The 25,081-nt window shown below is 46.2% G+C and overlaps 2 protein-coding genes across 3 annotated transcripts in view; both read left to right on the forward strand.

Moving 5' to 3' along the window:
* Window positions 1-25,081, forward strand: part of LOC116153395 (ubiquitin carboxyl-terminal hydrolase 3) — a 213,828-nt gene that overhangs the window by 32,796 nt on the left and 155,951 nt on the right. The window lies entirely within an intron of this gene.
* LOC135321360 (nuclear envelope pore membrane protein POM 121-like) lies at window positions 19,990-24,147 on the forward strand. The gene has a single exon (XM_064486356.1). It carries the CDS (start codon window positions 19,990-19,992, stop codon window positions 24,145-24,147), a length of 4,158 nt encoding a protein of 1,385 aa, XP_064342426.1.

Genomic DNA, 25,081 nt, shown 5'->3' on the forward strand with positions numbered 1-25,081 from the left:
TCATGAAGGAGGGAGGAGCTTTTGCTGACAGGCCAAGTAAGATGCGTGGTAAAGAAATTGCTTAATATTACAACCAGCACCCTTTTGGCAACAGCGTTGAGGCTACGGTCAGATGCTTAATTTGCCTGGGAGACAATGAAAAACTGCATTCTTTCTGTAGGGCAATTTTGGGAGATACCTTAGTCTGAGTACCACCAGGCTGGGCTTTCTGGTTTTAAGTACTTTAAAAAAAACCCCAAAAAACTAGTTATCTGAAACCTATCCTGGTTATGGACAAATACTTCCTATAATTTGATTTCTTGTAAATAAACTGTAAGTGAATGTATTTGGAAAAATTTTCCTCTAAAATATATGTATATAGCTTTCTATGAAGCATAGCATCTGATTTATCATGGCTTAATTGTAGTCTCGGATGCTGACTTATCATGGCAGTCATAGTCTCTGATGTAAGATTCAGAGTTTTTGCATATGAATAAAGTGTGAATAACTTTTACGGGAGTTTAAAGTATTGTATTTGTCATTTCATGCATTTAGTCATTATATTCCTTTTAATTACATGAAATGTTCAACTAAGAAATGTGCTTGTAAAGGTATACATCCACCTAAAACTCTATAGTATCCCATTTTAGGATTTAGATATTCTCCAGTAATGAACATAAGAGAGCTTGCATCAATTCCAGGTGTATCCCTGTTAAGCTTTCCATTTGGTTTAGAGGCATCTGATACTTACTTGAGAGAAATCCAGAGGTGTTATTTATTTTTTTTCAGTTTAAGTTTATCACCATTATACAATTCAAAGCTTTTTCAGATATTTCATTTTTGTTTTGCTTTATCTGAAATAAAGCTTACTCTGAAAATACTTAATCGGTACCACAGTGACTATTATAATACAATTTGAGAGATTATACACTTGCTATGTTACCTTTGCTGTTGCCTATTTTGGCTTTTATTTTAGCTGTATTATGTTAAGAATTGTTTAGAAAAGAACATTTTCAAAGTTTGAAGAATTGTTTGTCAGTCGCCAAGTTGACCTGTTTAAGTAATTTAGTTAAATTGGATGTTATCCAGCATGTATTTTACATGCCCCCTACCCCCCATTTGATGTAATAACTAGAAATTGGAGGCACTGTATTACGGTGCGTGAAAGGTTGATTGGTGAAACACTCTGCTTAAGTCTGACTTTAGTTTTCCAAGTAGTAATTTCCAGATCTCAATTTTAGTTTTCTTTACCCTCTTGCCAAGAGTGATGGAAAGCTGACACAAGTACCTAGGAGTTACTTGTTTTCCCTTATGAGTAGTTAACAGCCCCTGTTTATTGAATCATAGTCTAGAATGGAGTCATTACACGTCACAGTTTGCAACTATGGTCTCTTGTCTCTTTTTGGAGTTTATTGCTTTGGCTGCTTTCATTGGGGTTATTAATCACATTATGACTTTGGACAGTTTCGTGAAAATTATAATGTGTTGCTAAATATAGCAAGAGTAATGAGCTTATCAACCAAGCTCTGTCACTTACTCTTAAAATATTACCCTAGAATATTCTAGAATTTGACAAGACTAGAAAAAAATGACTTTAAATTTTTTTGGCTTTTTTCCACTTTTTTTTTTTTTTTTGGCGGGGGCAGTAATTAGGTTTTACTTATTTATTTTTAGAGGAGGTACTGGGGATTGAACCCAGGTCCTTGTGTGTGCTAAGCATGCGCTCTACCATTTAAACTAAACCTGCCCCCATTTTTTGGCTTTTTGATATTAGCACTTAATTCCACAAGGAATATCTGTGTATGTGTTTAATGTAAAAATTTAAAACTCTTTTCAGCAGCTTTCCCTCATTCTCTTTCTCTCCTCATAAGTAATTATTGCTCATATACTAATTTAATATGTACATTTTTTTAGTCCTTTTCTTGTTTTTTACTTGAATATTTGCATACATAGATTGCTATATAGATTATGTAAAACATGTATATGTATGTATGTATATGAAAATAATCACAAGAACAGGTTTTTAAATTTTTTTTTTGGAAATGTATAATATTTAGGAATTTACCCATGTCATCTAGATTTTCAAATGTATTGGTTTGAAGTCATCCACCATGTTCTTTTATCTGTTTAATGTCAGAAGCGCCAGCAGTGATGTCCCCTCTGCACTCCTGATGGTGTCCTGATTCGTGTCCTCTGTCTCCTCCTTTGATCAGTCTCTCCAGAGCCTTCCCAGTTTTATTATACATTAAAAAAAATCTGTTTAGGGCTTTGTTAATTCTCTCTATTGTTTGTTTTATTAATTCCTATTCTAGTTTTTATTAATTCCTTCCTTTTTTCTTCAGGTTTAGTTTGCTGCTTTATTTTAAACTTATTCAGATGGTTGTCTGTTTCATTTATTTTCTGTCAGTTAGACATATATCAGACCGTCTTACTGCATCCTTTTATCTCTGTATTTTCCATGTTTGTTTTTCCTTTCTTCTTTGCGAATAGTTTCTTGTCACCTCTCCACCAGTTCAGTAATTTTCTCCTAAGCTGCACCTGATTTTTTACAAACGTTGAGTTTTTTTGTTCATTTCAAAATAGTTTTTGGTTCTTTAAAAAATCTGTAATGTCACTTCTTTGTGTGCAGTTTACATTTCCTGCTTGGCTTCATGTTTTTGAAAGTCAGCGTTTGGTGATACGGATCTCAGTTTTGTGTGGCCCTTTTCCTTTTTACTGTTTCCCTTACCTTGTTTCCTTGGCTATTCTTTGGCTGTGTGATAGACAGTGTAATTTGAAGTCTGGGTTTCTCCCATGTGGATTTTTGTCACTGCAATGAAAAAAAAAAAAAAGAATTTCCTAGTATTGTTTACTACGGATATACCATAATGTATATAATTATTCCTTTATTGATGGCTTTTAGGTAGTTTTTAGTTTTTTACTATTATAAACAACAATGCAGAAAATAGCATTAAACATAATATTAGTGTATCTGAGGAAGCCTCAATAAAGAGATACATCTTTCTCTCTGAGGTTTGGAATAAATTAAAAAATGAAATAAAAACTAGGGAAAAAAAAGGCAAAATATTTTTATGACTGGTATTAGGTAAGTTGAGGTTGTGGCTTCAGATCTGTTGATGAGGTTTGCTCATTTGGATCGCCGGCATTAGACTCACTTCCCGCAGACAGAGCTGCTCTGTGCTGGCTCTGGCTAACTCACAGGGCACCTGAGCACACATGCAGGAACACGTGTGACCTTGGAGGCCAGGCACATTTCCAAAAGAAAAAAGGAGGTAATAGCTCAACCAAGAACATGTGCATTTATTCATTTTTGAATGAGCCATTTAGATAAATCATTTGTTAGGGTAGAAGAAATTTGGGGACCAAGGTTGCAGGAGAGGGAGACCCACCTCTGTAATGCTGTATGTATTTAGCATTTTAGGGAAGAAGAGAACCTGTCTAGACATGTACTCTGGACACTTGCCAGCTGGGAGACTGAGTAAGGAGCCTTGTCAGAAAGCATCTCTGAAGGCAGGTGGCTGGAGCTGGCCCTCTTGCTGAACTGATGTTCGATGCTCGCCTGTTGAGCCAGCTTTCTGCACTCTCTGCTAAGCTGCTGAAATGGCAAAGAAAATGTACCTCCAGGCCACGCATACTCGTCTGTCCCCAGTTAGCCAGTGTTTCTGTTGTTATTTCCTGGTTGACTTCTTGCAGATTGGTCAGAGAATGGCTGTAATATTTGTACTGTTTGGAATGTACTGTGTTTCTGCTTTGTGGATGCTCACACTGTGTTACCTGGTATATAGATATTTTATCACTGCTAGATCTTCATTGTGGATTTTTGCTTTATTAAGCCTTATGAAGTGCCTTTTGGGTTTTTTTTTTAAGCCCTTTTAATGCTTTTACCCCATTGTTGCTCTTTTTTGTTAAGATTATGAGGTGTTTTCTTTGTGTTTGACTCTGAGGTGCCTACCCATTCTTCATATTTTTAATATTTTCTGTTTTGTTTTAGATGTCTTTGTATCGTTCTGCTTGTAGTTGGGTTTTGCTTTGTGATCCAGCTGGAGTTTTTTCCTTACTGGATGAATATAGCTCCTTTAAATATATTGATATGCTTGGTGTTGAGCCCATCATTATGATTTTCTGTGCCTTCTGATTTTGATGATTTTATATTTAAAAAATCATTTTAAATATGCTGTGTGTTTTTCTGGTTTGTTCTGTTTGTGGACTTATTCTAATAATGGGAAAGGGTTGCATTTTTGTACTAGGGGTTATCTTTATTATTAGAACTTTATGTGCTGTACTTGGTCCACTGTTCCTTTAGAAAGTTCTGTTGACTTCTTCAAATGAGCAGTGATGGAATTGGCATCTTTCCAGTTTTAAATTCCTTCCTCCCACCTTTCTCTTCTCCCAACATTTTTCCTTATTGTTTTCTTTATAGTTTTAAATAGACTGGTACCTGTATTACTTGATTTATCAATTTTAAATTGTGTCTCTCGTTTATAAAAGATTCAGGGAACTGGTGTACTTTGTTTTGTTTAATTTATCATTTTCATGTTAATCAAGTAATACACTTTAAAAACAGGTTTATTGAGGTATAATGTACGATAAATTGCAGCTATTAGAGTGTACAGTGTGGTAACTCTGACTTGTGAAAAGATCACCATAATCAAGATGGCAAACATATCCATCACCCCTAGAGGTTTCCCCAGAAGGTTGGTAATCCCTTTGTCCTGCCCCTCCTGGTCCCTCAACTTGTCCCCGGATGACTACAGAACTGCTGTGTATCACTAGACACTACTTCCCATTTTTAACATTTTTTTAATGAACGGAACACAGTATGCATTAATTTTGTAAGTCTTTTAATCAGCATATTTCTTTTGCAACTCATCCGTGTGTATCATGGATCAGAAGTTGGTTCATTTTTAGTGCCGAGCAGCGTTCCATTGCAGGGAGGTACCACGTGCTGACATTTGGGTTGTGTTCCGTTCAGGGCAGTTACACATAAAACTGCTGCAAACATTTGTGTGTTAAATCTTTAACTGTCTTTACCTTCACTAGTCTTCCCCAAAGAATTAAGGCTCTTACTGCTTCTATTTATCAGCATTCTGTGGATCAGTGAGGTGGTCAGGTTCTCTGTGGGTTAGTCACGGTATCCAGAGCCTTGCCTGAGGATCTTGTGAAAATGCACATCCTGACCCAGTAGGTCTGGGTGGGACCTGGGATTCTACATTTTTAACCAGCTTCCAGGTGATGCTTATGCTACTGGACCACGATCACACTTTGAAGAGCAAGGCTGTAGAGCCTGAGAGTTGACGCAAGCAAGGCAGTAAATAGTGTAGTTTCTTCCTACAGGTGAAAGTAAACTACTTGTAGTGTGTGTGTGTTTTTTTTTTTTTAATCAGAAATGGAAATAACTACATTTGCCATTGTCAAGCAGCATTTGAAGTGCCAAGAGCTTTGTTACATCTGAAGCAGCAGTCCATAGTGGAAGTCATTACTCAGGTACATTTGTTACAATCTCCCAGACCAGTCTGCTGAGTGGGAGCGTGGGGACTTACCTCGCCAGCATCCCGTCTTCGCGTTTTCCGTAGTGAGGCTTTATTTGATTTGGAGTTTTGGTGGGAAGAGGGTGCTCTGGTGTTGGCTCTTCTTACTTTAATGACCTACACAGTCACGTACCAGAGACGGTCTGGGTTGGGGGCGTCCGGGGAAACTCGAGTCAGAACTCTAGTGTAGTCAGCTGGCTGGTACCTTGCCTCTGGTTCCTAGGGTCCCCGACTGGACCCAGTGAGCTGCGGTGTTGCTCCAGATTTCCAAGAATTAGCAGAGCACAGAGCCAGTGTGCTCGTCAGAGTTCCCTAGGAGTGTCGGCATTTCCCTTTCCTCAGATACATGGTCGCAGGTCCTTTGGGATGGATGTCCTCCTCAGGGACCCTGGGTCCGGGCTGTGAGGGCTGGTGATAAGCAGTAATGGGGGCAGTGGAGACCCTGGGGCCATACCACCTGCATTCGAATTATGCCTGTACCAGGCCAGTAACAGCAGCTTCTCTACTCAGTGTCCCTGTCTGTAAAGTGGAAGTTGCGATAGTTCGATGTCATAAGACTGGTAGGAGGTTCAGGTAATGTTTGTAACATGCTTAGTCCTGTGACCACACATAGTAAGCACTTCCAAGTATTTTGCTAGATCCACAGGTAGCAGTGAAAAAGAAAGAAGGCAGGTGGGTAAGTGGTAGGCTTGGAAGAATCAAGCAGCTTTTCTCACTTCGCACAGTGGTCACTGTCGTGACTCCTGAAGCGATGGCTCCCACTTGCGGCCCTGCAGCCCTCTGTGCGATGGGGTGAGTGTGCGTGTGGGCGTCCAGGCCTGCTCCTTTCTCAGCAGCCTTGGCTGGGCTCCAGGAGAGCCAGGGCACAGCCAGCCTGGAGGCTTTGGGCAGGAGTGGTTTTGTTTGTTTTTTGTGGTTCCTTTGAAAGTTGATGATGGCAGTGGGAGAGAATACATTAACCTGACGGTAAAGTTTTGGCTGAAATTAGGGGCCATTAGCAATTTATTATAATTTTCAGTTAAGCTTGATTTTATTTGTTCTCTTTGAATGATTTCAATAAAGTCAGACTTCTGGTATTACTCGATGGACATTTCTTTTGAAATATTTGATTTCTCTGTTTTCTGTGAGAACACTATTCAAGCAAAACCAAATTTAAAAGTAGTGTTTTTCCTTAATAACTGCACTGTTTGTATTTTTCCGGAAACATCTGAAAACCTACATTATGTGTTGCATTTACCTCAGAACTGACAGGAGACCCTCAGTTGCCTTTTCCCCACATTCCTGGCCGTCTGGCCCCAGTTGTGCCCACAGGGGTGTCCTGTGGACTCCGGGGTAGACGGGAGCCTTCCTCTGCCACTCATTTATTTTTCTCTTAAAATAGCAAAACTTTGCTTGTTTTCTTTAATTATATTTTTAGGATCATTCAAAGAATTATTCTTTGTCATACCTGGCTCATTTCCTGGTACTAACCTCAAAATAGTATGCGGTCCTGCTGGTTGCATAACGTCCTGAGTCATGATTTCTTCCTGTCGCTGTTGGGAACAGCCATTGCTCCTGGTGGTTCCTGTTTCGTTCAGTTGCACTGTTTTATACAACTGCCGTTTTGATTTTTCTTGGGTCTTTGAAACTGATAATCTGCCTTTCTAATGGTGTGTCTTACTGAGTTTCCTCTGAGATTATGAAGTGCTCCAAGTAGAAGAAATACTGCACGTAAAAACAAGCACATTAGGTAATTACGGCACTAGCATGGACTTTGAGATGGCTCATGTTTTCCTGAAAAAAATAAGTAAGAGAAACATCTTTCAGGGAAAAATTAGGCTTCTGCAGAACTTTAGGATTTATACAGTAAAGATTAAAATTTAATGACTCATTGACTACTTATTAAGCTGTTCTACTTAATCCTTTAGTAGGAAAAATTTTATAGATTGCCTTATGTAACGCTAATTTGTGTTAATTAATACTTGAAAGTACTAAGTACTGTACCGATTTAATGAGTTGAGAGTGTTAATACCATTTTCCTTGGTTTTTTTTAATATAAGGAACCCCACATTTCTTGTCATTTGTGTTATATGTAAGTTGTAATGTTAAAAACTTTTATCTCCTTGAGAAAAATGTCTTAAGTTTTTAATTGTCACATTTAAAAATAATTTTCATTACTTCCAAAAAGTAGAAGCATATTGGGGAATAGTGTTACATTCTCTAACTTCAGAATTAGGAAAATCTTTAGAAGGAGATGAATCATTTCAGCACCCCATGCCCCTAGCCCCCTCATCTCCTGGGTCAGTATGTTTGTTTTATTTCTCCTCTTCTCCTACCACTGCATTATATAAACCCTATCCTCATACTTTAAGTCATGTGGAACCTAAAATCTGGCTGTTGGACATACCCCTTTCCCTTTCCCCTTCATTTTTTACCGAGTCCAAACTCGTTCTGCTCGCCACATGACAGGCCAGTGAATTGGGAGACGAGGTGTTGGGGCAAGGAATAGCGACGTCATTCGGAAAGCCAGCAGATGGAGAGGATGGCAGGCTAACATCCTGGAGAACCATCCTGCTCCAGTCAGAATACAGGCTCCTTTTATACAAAAAAACCCCCCAAAAAACAAAAAAAAAACCCCCCAAAACCCCAAAACAAACAGGGGAGGGGGGATGTGGTTGATTGTTGCAAACTTCTTGCTGCAGGAATTCTTTGTTCTTGCAGCTGTCTGTGTAGGTCAGGCCACAGTGTCCCTGTAAACCTCCAAAAAAACAAAGGTTATTCTCTATTTTGCAACTTGCCATCTCCAGGTAAGTGCAGAAATGCTGACATCCTTAAAGGTCAGAGCCCCAAGAATAGGCTTTCCTGGGTATTTCAGGCTAAAGGCAACATTGTTTTACAAAAGGTGCAGAGCGAGCAGGACTGAGCCTAGAAAACAGGGCACAGTGGTCAAAACTAAAGGAACAGATCCAGTATGGAGTCAGATCTGTTCTCCTCTATTACAATTTTATGTTATCAAAGTAAGGTTTGTTTATAGACCTCTCACGTGAAGGGAAAAGGTATATTCATTAATCAGTTTCATTTGTGTTTTTATTTCTCTCTTTTACTGACATTTTATACCACTGGAAAAATGATGCTTTTTAACTTTCTGTTGGCTTAGTGTGATTTTTAAGTATAATGTTTATTTGAGGATATTAACTAATAAAAATGTAGAGCAAAGCCTTGTCAACCCTTTGAGCAGCCACTGCCTTTGTGTGGCAGCACTAAGAACATTACCGACGACCAGGATTGTAACCTTCTCGGATTCTTTCTGTTCGGCTTCAGGCTTATGAAGTTATGTATATTACTTTTGTAATTTGCAGTTGGTTTATTCCTTTTCCCCTTCTATTCAGTCCACATTTTCAGTGCACAATTTGATGTGAAGAAAAATTCCTCCTTCCATATGTATCAAATCAATTTATCTCTATTTTTAGGGAAAAAGAAATCTAAGGCATATGAGATAACCCCTGTTTACCCTAGGATGGAATTTTCAGAAATGGGAAGTCAAAAGCGCACATATTTCAGGCCTGGGTTTGATTCTGGAGGCCCTTTAAACTCACTTTTGTGTTTTCTTTTTCTGAAGAGTCAGCTTCCAGCAGAAACTTATTAGTGAGTGTTGAAGGCTCTCTGTGTTGACCCCCATGTTCACACAGCCAGGAGAGAACAGCCCCACTCTCTTCCCGTTGCTCCCTCCAACTTAGGACCTCTGCAGTTTTTCTTTTCTCTAGAAGGCTGCACATGTTCATGTTGTTTCTTTAAAGTATTAAGTGAAAGAAGTTGATAATAAATCAAAAAGTAGAGAAAACACCAGGGTTAATGTAATGGAGACAGAAGAGGCAGGGGATAACCTTGACATCTGTCGCAGAGCGATAAGAAGGATGTTACTGATCAGCGTTGATGTGATGTTAATCTTGCTTCAGGATGGACAGTGGTGTGAATGCTGTGCTGGAAAAATACGTACAGAGTGCCTTGGAAATGTAAAGGAAGGGACTTTTGACTTGCTAGGCATTCCAGGCAGAGGACAGCTTGTACACAGGTGTGGATGGGAATGGCTTCTGGAGGTGCTTTAAGTAGTTTGGGGCTAGAACCCAGAGTAGGTGTGAGAGGTTGGAGAAGAGGTTGGGCAGGTGGGCAGACTTAGTTCATCAGATGCCTCCTGTGCCATGCTGTAAGTTTGCTCTATTTTTACCCTGAATGTGGAATAAATCATTGTACTATTTTAAATAGGGGGATAGCATGACTGCATTGTAGAAAGATTTTCCTGCAGGAAACATGGACAATGCATTGGAAGGGGCAGATTGAGGTGAAGGAGGTCCTCCTGCTGGTGAGAAATGAGGGCCTCCTCAGCAGGGGTGGCGTGCGTGCTGGCACCCTGACTCCAGTTCTTCTGGAGCACGCTGGAGGCGCAGGAAGGAGCAAGGCTCACCCACAGCACCCACCGCTTCTGGACCGCTTTGACTCTGGAGATGTGCTGGTCGGTCCAGCACAGGGATGGCAGATGCAGACAGCAGGTGGGCAGAATTTTAAAAGAGCAGCCTGAGTTCACTTCAGCAAGCATAGGTGTAATGAGATTAAATATAGATATGTGTGTATATATAACATACATATGATACATGTGCAGTTTTTTGTAGAATACAGTTTTAAAAGTGCATTCAAATGTAAGAGTTAGCATTTTAAATACTCTAAAAATGTAGGCGCCTGGTCTGTTAAGTCCAGCCCATGTGCTTGCATCCTAGTGTCTGGTTTGTTGTCCCACCACGTGAAGGATGTGTAGGAGCTCCAGGTTACAGACCCACATGGCCCTTCCAGGGGAGCTGCTGTGGGTTCTCCGTGCTGAGCACACACTAGAGCATTGCACGCCGACGCTTACGCGCTAGTACAAGGTGTGTCGGAAAGCCTAGGCGTTGTAGCAAATGAGAGGCATCGTGAAGACTTTTGTATTTTTTTATGAAAGAACTAACGTTTTATTATGCAGAAAAGCTATAAATGCATCACTTGTCGAAGTGATTGTCGCGAGGAAAATCCTGCTGAACATCAGGTGTTCTTTCCCCACCTGTACTTCTTCAGTAAACGCCTCGTGATGGAATATTTATTTTTGTCAGTGTGAAGATTACAGAAAAGCTAAGCAGACGCAATCTTAGTATCTTGTTGATTACACTCCAGAAAGAAAAAGAAATGGCAGAACATTAAGCCTAAATGCCATTTGCTATAATTACCCCGTGTGAAATGTAACTGGTAGCTGTCAAGCTTTGATTGAAACTCACTGAAGGTTAGCGCCAGCTGCATGCATTAATTGTCTCTGGGAGCAAATGCGCAAAACCGCAGCCGCCATTTGGAAGCAAGCTTTTTTGTAATTTGTTGTGAAGTATTTTACGATTGAGTTCGGATGAATGCTGCTGTAACTTCCAGTTTATTTATTTATTTTTTTTGCATCATTTCCAACAGACAAAGTCCTGTTATGTTACATCTGAGGTACTCTGTGTAAGGGGTGTTTTCATATTTCATAGTAATGAGTATTTAGAGAAAGGGAGCTTACTATTTTAAAGAAGTGTTTTGAAACATCTATCTAATAAATATTTGAATTATTAATATTTAGCCCTTTCTCCATATATGAAACCCAGTTTATACAGTGGCATTTTTTTTAAGGTGGTTTGCTCGTATTAGAATCTTCATAAAGTTTATGTCTTTTGAAAAGTGTTGAAACAGACCTATTGTCTATAGCAAAGTGATGAATATTAGCTGGCGAATTTATTTGTGTACAAGTATGTTTTCGTGGGTGAATAGTTAGTGTTTGATTTGACAGCTGCCACGTACAGCGCCAGATACGCTGTACCAGCATTGTCACAGATTGAGTCTGTCTTCACATTGATCGCAGTCTGAATTGTGCAAAAACTCTATGCAGAGCCCAGACAGAATGTGTTTATTCCTTGACTCCCCTGCAGGGAGCGTCTAGTGTGAGCCCCCCCCCCCCCACGAGCCACAGCTGTGAAGGCGGCTGAAATTCATCGCATGACACTGAGGAACATTGCGGTGCTGCTGGACAGTTGATGGTCGCAGTAGACGTTTGCTGCTTGTTGGCCACCTAGCATTCTCCTTTCTGAAAACACTCCAGTTTCCAGGAGGGGAACTCTGGGCCTGTTCCTGCTAGGGAGGGAGCCGGAGTCCCCCCTCCTGCCCTTGGGCACGGAACCTCGCCGCCCCTGGGTGTGGGGGCTCCCCCCAACCCCGGCCTCTCCCAGAGCACGACCCACTGTGGCCCAGCCGGGTGTCCTGACTGGTGCCTGCCCGTTGCCTTCCAGAAATCCCCCTTTCCTTACGCTAATCAGAACCAATTTCAGTTGCTTATCACCTTCACCACAATTTTAGCTGGTTAAAGACACGTATCCTTCTCAAGACTAAGGTGATACTTTGATTTCAGTGAAAGTGTCCAGTTGGTGGCAGTTTCAGACCCCATTGCTCGGAGACGGACCACACTTGCCCTGTAAACCCTGCCAGGCGATCCCTTTTCATCTTCTCTTGGTTAGTGTTTGAGACATAATTTATACAGGTCTGGATAGCAGGCTGTAAAGGTATTTGGTGGTATTTTTCTGTTGGCTGAATTATATTTAAAACTGTAGGAATCCTTCCCAGTGCCCAAGTGTTAAAAGCCAGTTAGTTACTGGATGGTGTGTATCGTAAAAGGGCAGCTGAAATAAAATGTTTCTTCAACTGATTTTTTATTTAATGTAGGTTTTTTTTTAAAAAAAGCAAAGTATGTCATTTTCTCTTCTGTAGTTTTAAAGCAATAGTTTTAGGGTTAGAAGATGACCAAACTTGAAGCGTTACATTTTAAAACTCACTCATGTAGAATAAAATTTGCCTTTATCATTGAAGACAATTGTTTTCTATAAAAATCTAAATGTTGCTGGAAGAGCTATGTATTGAAAATAAATTGCGTATTTTTTCACTCACGATGAGCTCGTGAAATGGAAAATTTGAGCATTTATATTTAGATCTGTCACTGCATGGTTTTTGTATTAGGTCACTCTCTGACCCTGTCCCATCTTTCTGCATTCAGCCCTCTGGAGAGTTAAGCATTTCTGTAGCGAATCCCTCTCTTACAAGGGAAGTTTCTCAGCTCTTGGAAAGAGTTAATTGTCTGAATCATATCACTGAATAGGATAGACCTGGGGAAAGGCTAGCGCGGCTAGCTTTTTGCTTTGTATTCATTTTTATTAAATATATGCTTCTCTTCTGTTCTCTGTGCTTAGATGTATTCTACACAGTACATTATAACAATTATATGTGGATTTACCTCAGAGTACCTAGATTTGGCAATGTGTATGCTAGAAAGGTTTCAAGAGAAGACCCCGACTTTCAAAAGAAAGCTGTGAAATAGTTGCAACTGGTATATTAGCATAAACAGTAGGAACTTGGAGTTTTAAAAAATGTGTATGTGGCGTGTACAGAGCGTTACATGTTTCTCAGTGCAAGCGTGCGTGTGTGCTCTTCGTGTATTCACGGGTTTTGCGAGCGCTTGGATTCCATCCCCTTTCTGACGTAGGAGTGAGCGATGTTGGAGCGGGCGGCACCTGGAGGGTGTCCTTGTCGTAGAAGTTGTTCCACAGGATGGGGAGGCCCGTGGGGCAGCGCTAGAGCTTAACTTAATCCGAAGTTTGGATGAGCTACTTCGTGCTTTCAAGTACAAAAGAAAGGAAAACACTGTTCTGTGCGTAAACTTTTAACGGTAATGTTGCTGAGAAGAGGTTGACTCTGTGGATCTTTAGTTTTCATCTGAGTGCCTCCTCAGAGTCTGCTGGACTTGATGTTTGAAGACCAGACTGTGTGTAGTTAAAGCTGGGAGTTAGTGGGACAGATCTGTGAGTCCAGGAGTAGGAATAGGGTTCTGGGCAGGAATGTGATGTTTGTGGTGGGAGGGGCCAGACCCAGCCAACCCGCACTACTGTCCGTCCAGGAACCGGTGTGGAGAAGGTGGTAGGAGCCTTAGGGACGGGGAGCAGTCGCAGAGTAGGGAAGAGAGACAAGGAAGGGGGAAGCAGTCTCTTTTTCTGCCCCTCTGTGCTGCCTGGGGCACCCACTGCGCTGGAGAGGAGATGGCCGAACACCACCCGTGTGAGACTCGGGCTCCCTGGAACCACCGACAGCAGGAACGGGACATGGCAGTTGAACGGGTTGATCTCTTAAGCTGAAGCCACAGCAAAGGGAGAAAGACGTGCGTGCCCGCAGCAGCCTCACGTCCACTTTGCACCTGTGGGGGGTGGCGTGGGGCAAGCAGATGAGGCCCAAAGAAATTAAAAAAAAAAAAGCAAGCAACTGAAAATGTACATCTGAAAACATCGGGTTATTCTGCCTGGCTGTTACAGACATTAAACAAGAACCAGACACCACCACGAAAAGGGAGCGGGTGAACAATCAAAGGGAAAGACAGGCCCCGTTTTGCGTCGTGAAGGTTTGGAGTTAAGGCTGGGTGTAAGTCGCTGACCCAGTCGTGTGGCGGGTCACTGGTTATGGCTGGGACGCTGGTTGTCCACAGTTTCACATTTGGAAGCTGGCGTACCTCCAGCGCGTGCATCGCTGACTCTGGGTCTTAGGGATGCATCGGTGGGTTAAGCTGACACTTCCTTTCCTGTTACAATACAGAGACCTGCGTCCCAGGCTGGAGGTCTGGTTTTACTCCTGATCACCTTTGTGCCTCTAAAGCGCTCTACTGAAACAGACCTGAAAGGGGACAGGTGCACACAGGGTTCCCGCAGTCTGTCACATGCTCATAGTTTCCCTAAAATCTTAATTTATTTTACAGTTTATGTAGAGTTTTCAGTCTAGCCTATAGAATATTTATATTAAACGTGTGCCTTTTAAGTTACCCATGAATAAGATATTAAAGAGGGGGAGGGAGCCCTACCTCTTTCGTCAGTTAGTGGGCGAGATGTGAGTGCCCGTGCCCTAGACACGGGGCCACAGACACCCAGCTCGGGGGCTCCTCTTACTTGTTAAAGACGAGCACTGACTTGTGTGGGGCCTGCGTTCCCTCCTGGGCGATTATTCTGTGAAATCTCATGTGACACTTGCTGTAAGGAACTCTTGCTCTGATTACAAAATCAAAGTATATGACAAACTCTTTCTTACAAAATGGCTTTTAGATGTTGTGTAATTCTTACCCATAGAGGCCAGTCACAGAGGACTTTGCTCAACAAAATTTACTACTGTAGGGGCTGCAAATGATCAAATTCTGTTTGCTTGAAACATCCTTGGAAGGTAGTCATCAGTACGTGACATTTCGTTACGCTGTCATCTCAACTTTTGCCTGTGAGCCTCACTTTCCAGTGTAGGCTTAAAGACCATTAAGCCTTCTGGCCACGGAGGTCCACGAGGCAGTGAGCACTGCCATTTGCCATCTGCCCATTTTAAGGCCTCATCAAAATGAAAGCACAGACTGTACAAGAAAAGAAAAAAGGTTTAGTCGTTAACCAGTACATAGCCAAGCTAAGGGAGAGGCCTCGTTAACAACTGAGTTCTCAACAGCGTTTTTGGAATGTCGGAGGTGAGACAGGTTGAAAAGCCCTAGTAGCCTAGATGTGCTGCACGATGGCGTCTGAAGATGTGGGGCGCAGGCCGTCTTTCTCAGGGAATCGTGGAGGCTCAGCGTCAGTAGCCGTTCAGAGCTGACACCTTGGACCCGTGGCTTCCATAAGCAGGGTGTGACTGAAGGGCTGGTCATCAAACTGTGGTACAGATAGGTCCCCCAGCGCCCCTCTCCCAGCGAAAGTGCACACGCTCACAACGTGCGCACAGACGTCCTCAGAGCAGACGGACGTGGCACGTGTTATTAGGCAAAATAGGCAAAAATTGTTTCTGCTTAGGATATGAAACTAAATTCTGATAAGGGTTTCGGTACCGCAGGAAAGCCCTCCTTATCTGGGGATGGGGAGGATTTCCTCCTCAACAGTCAGGTTCCCTTTTGTTTACACCAAGGAAGCCTGCCCAGCCTGGTCAAACACAGTCTAGAATTTCCAATTTGAGACGAAGCCCTTCTAGGGGGAAAAAAAAAATAGACCAACTAACAGAGCCGAGAACAGTAATCCCCATCTTCCTCTTTTTTCATCTTTTTTTTTTTTTAACATTTTTTATTGATTTATAATCATTTTACAATGTTGTGTCAAATTCCAGTGTAGAGCACAGTTTTTCAGTTATACATGAACATACATATATTCATTGTCACATTTTTTTCGCTGTGAGCTACCACAAGATCTTGTGTATATTTCCCTGTGCTACACAGTATAATCTTGTTTATCTGTTCTACAACTTTGAAATCCCAGTCTGTCCCTTCCCACCCCGCACCCCTTTATATGAACAGAGAACGAAAGGGTCGTTGGGTTTACAAGGAAAATTGACAGAATGAAAGGAAAAAAAAACACGGGCCCTAAGGAAGCAGCTGATGCAGCAGCAATGATATTACAAGAAAAGGCTATTAGATTTATTACTATTTTTTAAAAAGGATTACTGAAATGAAAATCTAAGAAAATACAAGTGAAGTAATCTTCCAAAATGTACAGCAAAGACCAGAAGAATGCCGGAAGAGATACGTGGGAAAGGAGTCTGTGAGGTTCGACACTTGACTTAATAGAAGTGGGAGGAAAGCAACAAGAGAGAAGTGTGAAAACAGAAGGGAAGGCAACTCCCGGAGGCAGAGGTGACACGTGTCTTTATACGAAAAGGGCCCCTTGAGAGCCAGCACGAGTAACAGAAGCAGCTCATCCATGGGTGTGCGTTTGTGGAGGATCGGTGCTTCAGGGATGAAGAGGAGACTGTAAAAATGTTCAGAGAGGGAGAAAACAAGTTGTCCATCGACGAAGAAGTGTCCAGCTGAGGGCGGCAATGTCTTCTCAGTTTTAATGGTGGATATTCTAAGTATTGCCAGCAAGATCCAAAGGGTAAACACACTTTTTTTTTAACCCAGAATTCTGTATCTGACAAACTACCACTCAGTTGTGACAGCAGAATAAAGGCGTTTTCAGGTGTACAAGGCCTGGAAAGATTGGCTTCCCGAGTACTGTTATTAGGAAGGTAGTTGGACGTGTGCTCCAGCCAAACAAAAGAATAACCAATAAAGACAGCCTTGGCCTTCTGGAAATAGAGGACTCAACCTAACTGGGCATCAGAGCAAACCCAGGAATAATGGGAATAAAATAGATCCAGACGGCAATCGTTCCAAACTGGAGCCAGGAGTGTGAGACATCTGAGGGAGAGGAAGGATTGACAGCCTGGGGATGTGTTACCCCCAGCCCCCCACTCTACCAGAAAGAAAACCATTAGGAACCCCAGGAAAAACTCCTATTTTAGCCTAAATATGGGAGGAAAGGCCTTGCTTTTAAGCAGTCCGTGCCAAAGAAATGGGTCCATTTAATCTTAAAACTAGAGCTTTTTTTTTTTTTTTTTTTTTTTTTTTTTTTTTAATTTCTTGGAGTGGTCACAGGATCATGGCATTGAGTTTGTAAAGAATGAAGTGTAACGTTAGCACACCTCTTGGCCTGGCATTAAATAACATTTATACATCATAATGTGAATGCTGGTTGTTGATTTTCAACTTTTAGAACCAGTCTGTGATCAGAAAGGTTTGGTTGCTGTTTACTTCAAGATACGAATGCTGACAGCCTTGATGCTGTTAAAGGAGAAGTGTGGCTGACCCCAGGTGAGCTGCGGAAGGGCAGAGGAGAGGTGTGTGATGGCTCCAGTATCTGAGGAATTGAGACGCAGACTCAGCTTAGTGGAGCAGGGAATTTATATTCTGTATCCTTGAAATCGTAAGTAATTATAAAACGGCTAAATACTGAGAGGGACAGGTGAAGATTAATGATGATGAACTAAATTTTAATTTTTAAATCTAGGAAAATCAATAGATACTACGTCAAGTCGTTAAATCTAGAAACTTTTAGATAAGAGTGTATTATTTGGGGATACAGAGAGAACTATCAGAGGAGCAAAAAACGAGAACAGTCGGAAGTTCTCCTCTGGGGGATGGGCTCAGGGTGTGCAGGAAGGGTGCACACACATACATCCTACTGTACTATTAGATTTGTCCTACGCGTACATATTTTGAGAAGACACCAGACAGGCAGCTGGCCCCCGGGCCCGTCTGCCAAGCCCCGAAGCGCTGATTAGGGGCACGGGCTCTGGAACTGGACCACCGAGGTACGAATCTCAGCTCCCCCACTAATTGTGGGAGGTAGTTTTCTCATTTTTAATATGAAGGTAATGGAAGTACCAGGCCACAGGGTGTCGTGAGGTCAAGTACGTAACGTACTTGCAAACAGTGCCTGGCCCCGGCAGTGGCTCTTGCCGCTTAGCCACTGGAATAGGGTCCAGGCGGCCGTTCAGTTTACGCTCATGAGCTGGGTCACCACAGGGGGAGCACGGGAGGCCGTGTCTGTGCTCAGCAGGGGCAATGCTGTCCTGCTGTGTGTGAGGAGAGTGGGGAGACCCTAGCAGCTGGGCCCGGGTTCTGGTACCTCTCATAAATGATCCCGCTGTCCCCAGGTCACCTCTCCAGGGTTAGGAACGTAACGCTACGTTGAACTGTTTCTATGGGAAGACAGATTCGAAGCAAATTGTCTCCGTTTATACTAAATTTTATAGGAACATAACTAATGTAACACTAAGGTTGGCAAGTATTAAATATACAGATCGGCCTTTAAAGATGTTTCAAATAACTAATGTATTTTGATGGCATTTTGCAAGAATGTATTTACAGAACTGAGCAATTTGTTGAAGAGTATGAACTATATGGAATATAAACATGAAATGCTTTTAGTTTTCTCCAGTTACTGTGTTCAGCTGAGCTTTTACAAAATCTCCTTTTTCTTTTATTAGTTCATTTCTTGATCGATCCCATCACTCCCTAGTTACCTTTGGTTGTTCATGAGTTTAGCCCAGTTTGAAGCTTCCGTCTCAGGCCCAGCCTAGAAGTGTACCTTTTTCTATTTCCAGCCATACTGGAGTAACGGAGACCAGGTTTGCCCTTCTGCCTTAAATAACTACAAAATTGAAAATACACACGGAACAACTTTCTTCAGAGACTAGATACAGACAGCTCAGGTCCGTGATCCTGAGAGGAAAGAACCAAACAAGCAAAGTCCTAAAATTACAGCTCTCTGCCTAGAGGCGTTTTCTAGAGAACAGGGTGAGACAGGGGGACCCAGGCGCTTTGAGATGGTCTCTCTTGGGATGCAGTGGATTAAACAGGTGAGATACAGTCTAGGAGAGAGAGCGGCTGCACAGAACGGTAGTTGCAGAAACTTGCACAGTGGTGCCCTTGAGTTTGTCACTGATTAAGATGCACTCACACAGAGTAAAACTCTGCAAGGCCCGATGAAGAATGACCAGGTAACTGTAAGGAGACTTACCCCCAGACCTCACACAAGAGAGACTGGGGAAAGCTGCAGCCTCTTGAGTAGCAGGGTGGAGACGCTCTGTAGGACACGATGTGAGTTAAGTAGCTATCCAGAATGGTTGTGCGAGTAGGGCCCAAACTAACCCTAACGTAATGAGTTCTCTAAACCTGCCCTAACAAAGCTTAACGACAAGCCTAGTGAGGGTCCACCTGCACTGCAAAGAACTTAACTGTCTGTGGGCCACGGCCCAACGTGCTGTAAAGGGAAACAGCAGAATGCAGTACACAGCACATCAAACAATGTCTGGCAATCAATCCGAAATTTATACACAGGATGAAGCAGAAACACGTGACGTAGGGGGAGAAACCGTGACTAGATAGAAGCAGATACAGCAGAGATGGTGGAACTTGCAGAAAAAGACTTCAAAACGACTTTATATTTGTGCTCAAGGATATTTAAAATGAAAATGTACGTAAGGAGAGAGCTAGAAGGTGTAAAAGAGAACCGCCTGGAACTCCTAGGGCTAAAAATCGGTCCCTGAAATGAAAAAAACTGCTGGGCGGAATTAACTGCAGACAAGATGCTGCAGAAGGGAAGTTTGGTGCATTTGACAACACAGAAGTAGAAATTGCCAAAACCAAAGCCCAAGAGAAAACTTGGGGCAGCATCAAGTGGTCTGACAGAATATAGTGAAGGTCTCAGTGCTCACAGTCAAGGTGGGGAAAGAACAATACTAAAAAAAAAAAAAAAAAAAAAAGACCCGTCCTGTACAGTTAGTTCCGTGAGAGCTCTGGGCTCCCCCCCTCCAATCCGCAGGCTCCAGGAGATCCGGAAGCACCAGAGGGTGGAGGGGGGGATGGGGGCGCATCCGCATGTGTGCAGCCCTGGGTCCCTGTGTGTCTGCTGCACAGGGAGGGTCCCACAGGGCCCTGTGCACGTGCGCATTATTTGCTCACAAGGTTCTAGAGCCACGTCCTAGCAACAGACCAAACAGTGTGCTCTTGGCCTTCAGCAGAATTGGCAGTGAAGGACAGCGCTCAGAGTCCTGCTCTCTGCCCTTGACCTTACCTAAGTGCCCTATGGGCAACTACCTGAGCACACCCTGCCCCTCAGCCCCGCCCCGAGCCCTGGGGGGCCGGCACCTGCCGCCAGGGCCCGGCCACCTCCAGCCCGCTCCCCGCCATCGCCGACTGCCCCTGGCCGGCCCGGGTCACCTGGCTCTCCACCAGCTGCTGGCCGCTCGCAGGCCAGCCTACAGGTGTCCCATGACTTTACATCGACGCCTTGTAACAGCGCTTCACAGAAGATGCTCCCTGCTCCCGCGGACCCTGCGCTCCTTGCTGGGCGTCCTCAGCTCCACCTGTAGTCTGGTCCGTCGGAGGAGGGCCGTGCTGCGCGCCGAGACCTCCACGCTGTCCTGCAGCTCAGCGTCTCCAGCGGGCACAGCCACCGTCTGTGCAGTGAGGGAACAGCCCCGCACTCCTGCGCTGCCCGCAACGCCTGGGTGTGCCCTGGACTCGTGCAGGGAGGCGGTGTCGAGGGCCCCTGGTGAGAGCGGGAAAGGGTTGGCCAAGGAAGACCTGGCAGTCCCAGAGGGGGAAGATCAGAGGAGCCCGGATGGCACCAGGGGTGAAGAACCCGAGAGAGGCCCCGTTTCTTTCATTCCGAGGCCCGGGTCTCTGCAGAGGAACCTCTGTGCCAACAACTCAGAAGACGTCTGCGTGGAGAAACCCCAGACCTCTTGCGTGAGCTCCTGCCCCCGGAGAGATGCCATCAACAGCTCGTACAGCTCCTCCCAGGGTTCCCCGCCACTGCGGAGGAAGAGGGGTCCCGCACGCAGCGGACTGCCCCCGAAACCCTTGAAGAAATCGAGGAAGGAGAGCCCCCAGCCTCCCGCTGAAGCTCCGGTGGTCTCACCACAGACGAACTGGCCCGACAGGGATGCAGACACAGCCAGAGGGCCGAGGGGAACCGAGGGGAACACATCCGATGGTCCCAGGCCCCGAAGATGCAGGTTTTCTCTGCTGCCACACAGGCGAGGGGAGCCCCTGAGGCTGCCCCCACCCCCTGAACTGCGTTCCCGAGTCACCTCGGAAGACCTCAACGTGGAGAAGAAAGCAGCGTTCCGGCAAATCAATAGCATGTTACGGGGTGAGACGGAGGCCGGCTTGGCTCCCCCGCCCTCCCCGGACGTTGAGGTCACCCCCAAGGAGACCACTCCACCCTCTCAGCCTCTGCTCTCGGGGGCTCCCCAGACCACCAGTGGGATCATATTGCCCCCTCTGCAGGCCCCGCAGATGGCCCCTAGTAGTGACCAGGCCTTCGTCACCCCCGCTCAGGGGACTGGGGTCACCCCCATGAATAGCAGTGTACCCTCTCAGCCTCTGCTCTCGGGGGCTTCCCAGACCACCAGTGGGAGCATCCTGCCCACTCAGCAGGCCCCGCAGACGGCGCCTAGTGGTGGCCTGGCCATCTTCACCCCTTCTTCGGACTCTGGGGTCACCCCCATGGAGACCACTCCACCCTGTCAGGCTCTGCTCTCGGGGGCTTCCCAGACCACCAGTGGGAGCATCTTGGCCCCTCTGCAGGCCCCGCAGATGGCCCCCAGTGGTGGCCTGGCCGTCTTCACCCCTGCTCAGGGGACTGGGGTCACCCCCATGAATAGCATTGTATCCTCCCAGCCTCTCCTCTCGGGGGCTCCCCAGACCACCAGTGGGAGTATCTTGCCCTCTCTGAAGGCCCCACAGATGGCCCCCAGTGGTGGCCTGGCCGTCTTCACCCCTTTTTCGGACTCTGGGGTCACCCCTATGGACACGACTCCACCCTCTCAGCCTCTGCTCTCGGGGGCTCCCCAAACCACCAGTGGGAGCATCTTGCCCCCTCTGAAGGCTCCGCAGACGGCCCCCAGTGGTGCCCTGGCCTTCGTGAACCCCGCTCAGGGGACTGGGGTCACCCCAATGTATAGCACTGTACCCTCTCAGCCTCTGCTCTCGGGGGCTTCCCAGACCACCAGTGGGAGCATCTTGGCCCCTCTGCAGGCCCCGCAGATGGCCCCCAGTGGTGGCCTGGCCGTCTTCACCCCTGCTCAGGGGACTGGGGTCACCCCCATGAATAGCATTGTATCCTCCCAGCCTCTCCTCTCGGGGGCTCCCCAGACCACCAGTGGGAGTATCTTGCCCTCTCTGAAGGCCCCACAGCTGGCCCCCAGTGGTGGCCTGGCCGTCTTCACCCCTTTTTCGGACTCTGGGGTCACCCCTATGGACACGACTCCACCCTCTCAGGCTCTGCTCTCGGGGGCTCCCCAAACCACCAGTGGGAGCATCTTGCCCCCTCTGAAGGCTCCGCAGACGGCCCCCAGTGGTGCCCTGGCCTTCGTGAACCCCGCTCAGGGGACTGGGGTCACCCCAATGTATAGCACTGTACCCTCTCAGCCTCTGCTCTCGGGGGCTCCCCAAACCACCAGTGGGAGCATCTTGGCCCCTCTGCAGGCCCCGCAGATGGCCGCCATTGGTGGCCTGGCCTTCGTCACCCCTGCTCAGGGGACTGGGGTCACCCCGATGAATAGCACTGTACCTTCTCAGCCTCTGCTCTCGGGGGCTCCCCAGACCACCAGTGGGAGCATCCTGCCCACTCAGCAGGCCCCGCAGACGGCCCCCAGTGGTGGCCTGGCCGTCTTCACCCCTGCTCAGGGGACTGGGGTCACCCCGATGAATAGCACTGTACCCTCTCAGCCTCTGCTCTCGGGGGCTCCCCAAACCACCAGTGGGAGCATCTTGCCTCTTCTGCAGGCCCCGCAGACGGCCCCCAGTGGTGGCCTGGCCGTCTTCACCCCTGCTCAGGGGACTGGGGTCACCCCGATGAATAGCACTGTACCCTCTCAGCCTCTGCTCTCGGGGGCTCCCCAAACCACCAGTGGGAGCATCTTGCCTCTTCTGCAGGCCCCGCAGACGGCCCCCAGTGGTGGCCTGGCCGTCTTCACCCCTGCTCAGGGGACTGGGGTCACCCCCATGAATAGCACTGTACCCTCTCAGCCTCTGCTCTCGGGGGCTCCCCAAACCACCAGTGGGAGCATCTTGCCTCTTCTGCAGGCCCCGCAGACGGCCCCCAGTGGTGGCCTGGCCGTCTACACCCCTGCTCAGGGGACTGGGGTCACCCCGATGAATAGCACTGTACCCTCTCAGCCTCTGCTCTCGGGGGCTCCCCAAACCACCAGTGGGAGCATCTTGCCTCTTCTGCAGGCCCCGCAGACGGCCCCCAGTGGTGGCCTGGCCGTCTTCACCCCTGCTCAGGGGACTGGGGTCACCCCGATGAATAGCACTGTACCCTCTCAGCCTCTGCTCTCGGGGGCTCCCCAGACCACCAGTGGGAGCATCTTGCCCCCTCTGCAGGCCCCGCAGACGGCCCCCCATGACGGTGTGGCCTTAATCATCCTCACCACCAGCCTGTCTGCACTGAGCTTCTGTGGGCCTAACCTAACTGTGACACTTCCTGCTAACCCTGGGACCTCTACGCAGCCCATCCTTGCGGTCCCTCATGGGCAGCAGTGTGGAGCCGCCGCCTGGGACAGCTCTTCCCAGTATCGAAAGCAGGCAGCTCCAGCCCCAACCTCGGACCCACTGTCCGCTCCAGGTCCAGTAGCCTTCAAGCCCCCACCAAAAGCATCTTCTGACAGTTTGTCATCCAGAAATCCCACCATGGGCACTCATGCCAGCACCCAGCCGATGTCTTCTGCCACCTCTACTCTGTTCCCCCGTGGCTGTGCAGCTGCCGCCTACATGCCCAGCGTTGTGACCAGGGCTGGGCCCAACACTTGGCGGCACTGCCCAAGATCTGCCAGCTCGAGCCCAGTCCCCTGCAGGTTCGGGGTCTCAGCTGCATGTAAGGGTGGCAGGAGCCAAGTGGGTGACTTTGAGCTGTGCCGCCTCTTTGCAGCTCTTCGCATCACAGAAGAGGTGACGCGGAGCCCGAGCACCACACGCTGCCGTGGGGGACGCAGGGGCCTGAACACCTGGGGCCCCGTTCACCAGAGCACCCCCATGCTGGCCACGGGACCCAGAACCAAGCAGCAGCCTGGGTTTGGAGGCACTGCTGCCCCCACCTTAAGTCCCACCCCCGGGGGCGCCCCCAGGCAGAGCCCCTCTGCTTCCAGCCGAGGGCCCGGCACCTCTCCCAGCAAGGCTGGCATGTCTGTCCTGGCCTGTGGCAGCAGCCCGCCTGCACAGCGGGCACAGGAATGAGCAGCCACACTGTGAGGGCCCGCCCATCACCTGTCCAGGGCGTGGCTGCACACAAGGCTGCTGGGCCGTCCAAGTCATCTTCCTCCAGGTTGGGATCCCCTCCCTTGGAATCTAAGAGGCAGATCATGGCCTGAATTGGTGACTTCGGGAGACACAGTCAGTGTCCCCTACCTCCCAGGCTGGACTTCGTGCAGGCAGGCCCCATTTGGGGGTGAAACACAAGCCTGGCCCTAACTTCTGGAATCCCGGAGCTCCCTGCCTGCGATCTTGTCCCCAGAGGTGGTTGACTTGAGACTGTTACCTGATCCCACTGATCCCAAGTGGTCAGAGTCCTCAGGACAGTAGACAAAGGCCCTTGTCCTGTCCTCTCCGGCCCCAGAGCAAGGGGCACACCCCTGCTGCCTACAACTGACTCCTCCTCTCCCCATTTTCCTCCCAAAACCCTTGTGTTTTTCCATAGCTTATAATAAAGTTTTGTTCTTGTTTGCATTAGAAAAAGACCAGAACTTTTCTGAATTTGGTAAAAACTAAGCCCTAATGCTTTAAGGCATTTACTCTGCGTAATAAGTTAATTTCTATCCTATGCGTCTAAGAGCAAAGTACTGTCATCGAGACATTTTAAAATACTCATTAATTTCACTTTCTCTTAGCTTTCTTCTCTCACAAAACTCTACTTAAGAAAGGCTACTAACCAGTTAAAAAAATTAAATGTTAACAACAAACTCGTAGTGAAGGTAGAATGAAATGCTAAAAATGCTCAATCCCAAAAAAAGAACGAGTAATAAAATAGATGAGAAAGACAGAAAAACATCAAAATGGTAAATATAAACCTAACCAGAATGGGTCATTATATTAAATGTAAAATTTTTTATGGAATTAAAAAACAGAGATTGATTTACAAAGTAAGACTCAATTACATACTGTTTATGAGCCC

Source organism: Camelus dromedarius, chromosome 5 (assembly GCF_036321535.1).
Source record: "Camelus dromedarius isolate mCamDro1 chromosome 5, mCamDro1.pat, whole genome shotgun sequence".
Taxonomy (NCBI): Eukaryota; Metazoa; Chordata; class Mammalia; order Artiodactyla; family Camelidae; genus Camelus; species Camelus dromedarius.

Coding starts and splice junctions, on each gene's coding strand:
- LOC135321360 (XM_064486356.1), top strand. CDS start 19,990: ATGGGCAACTACCTGAGCACACCCTGCCCCTCAGCCCCGCCCCGAGCC.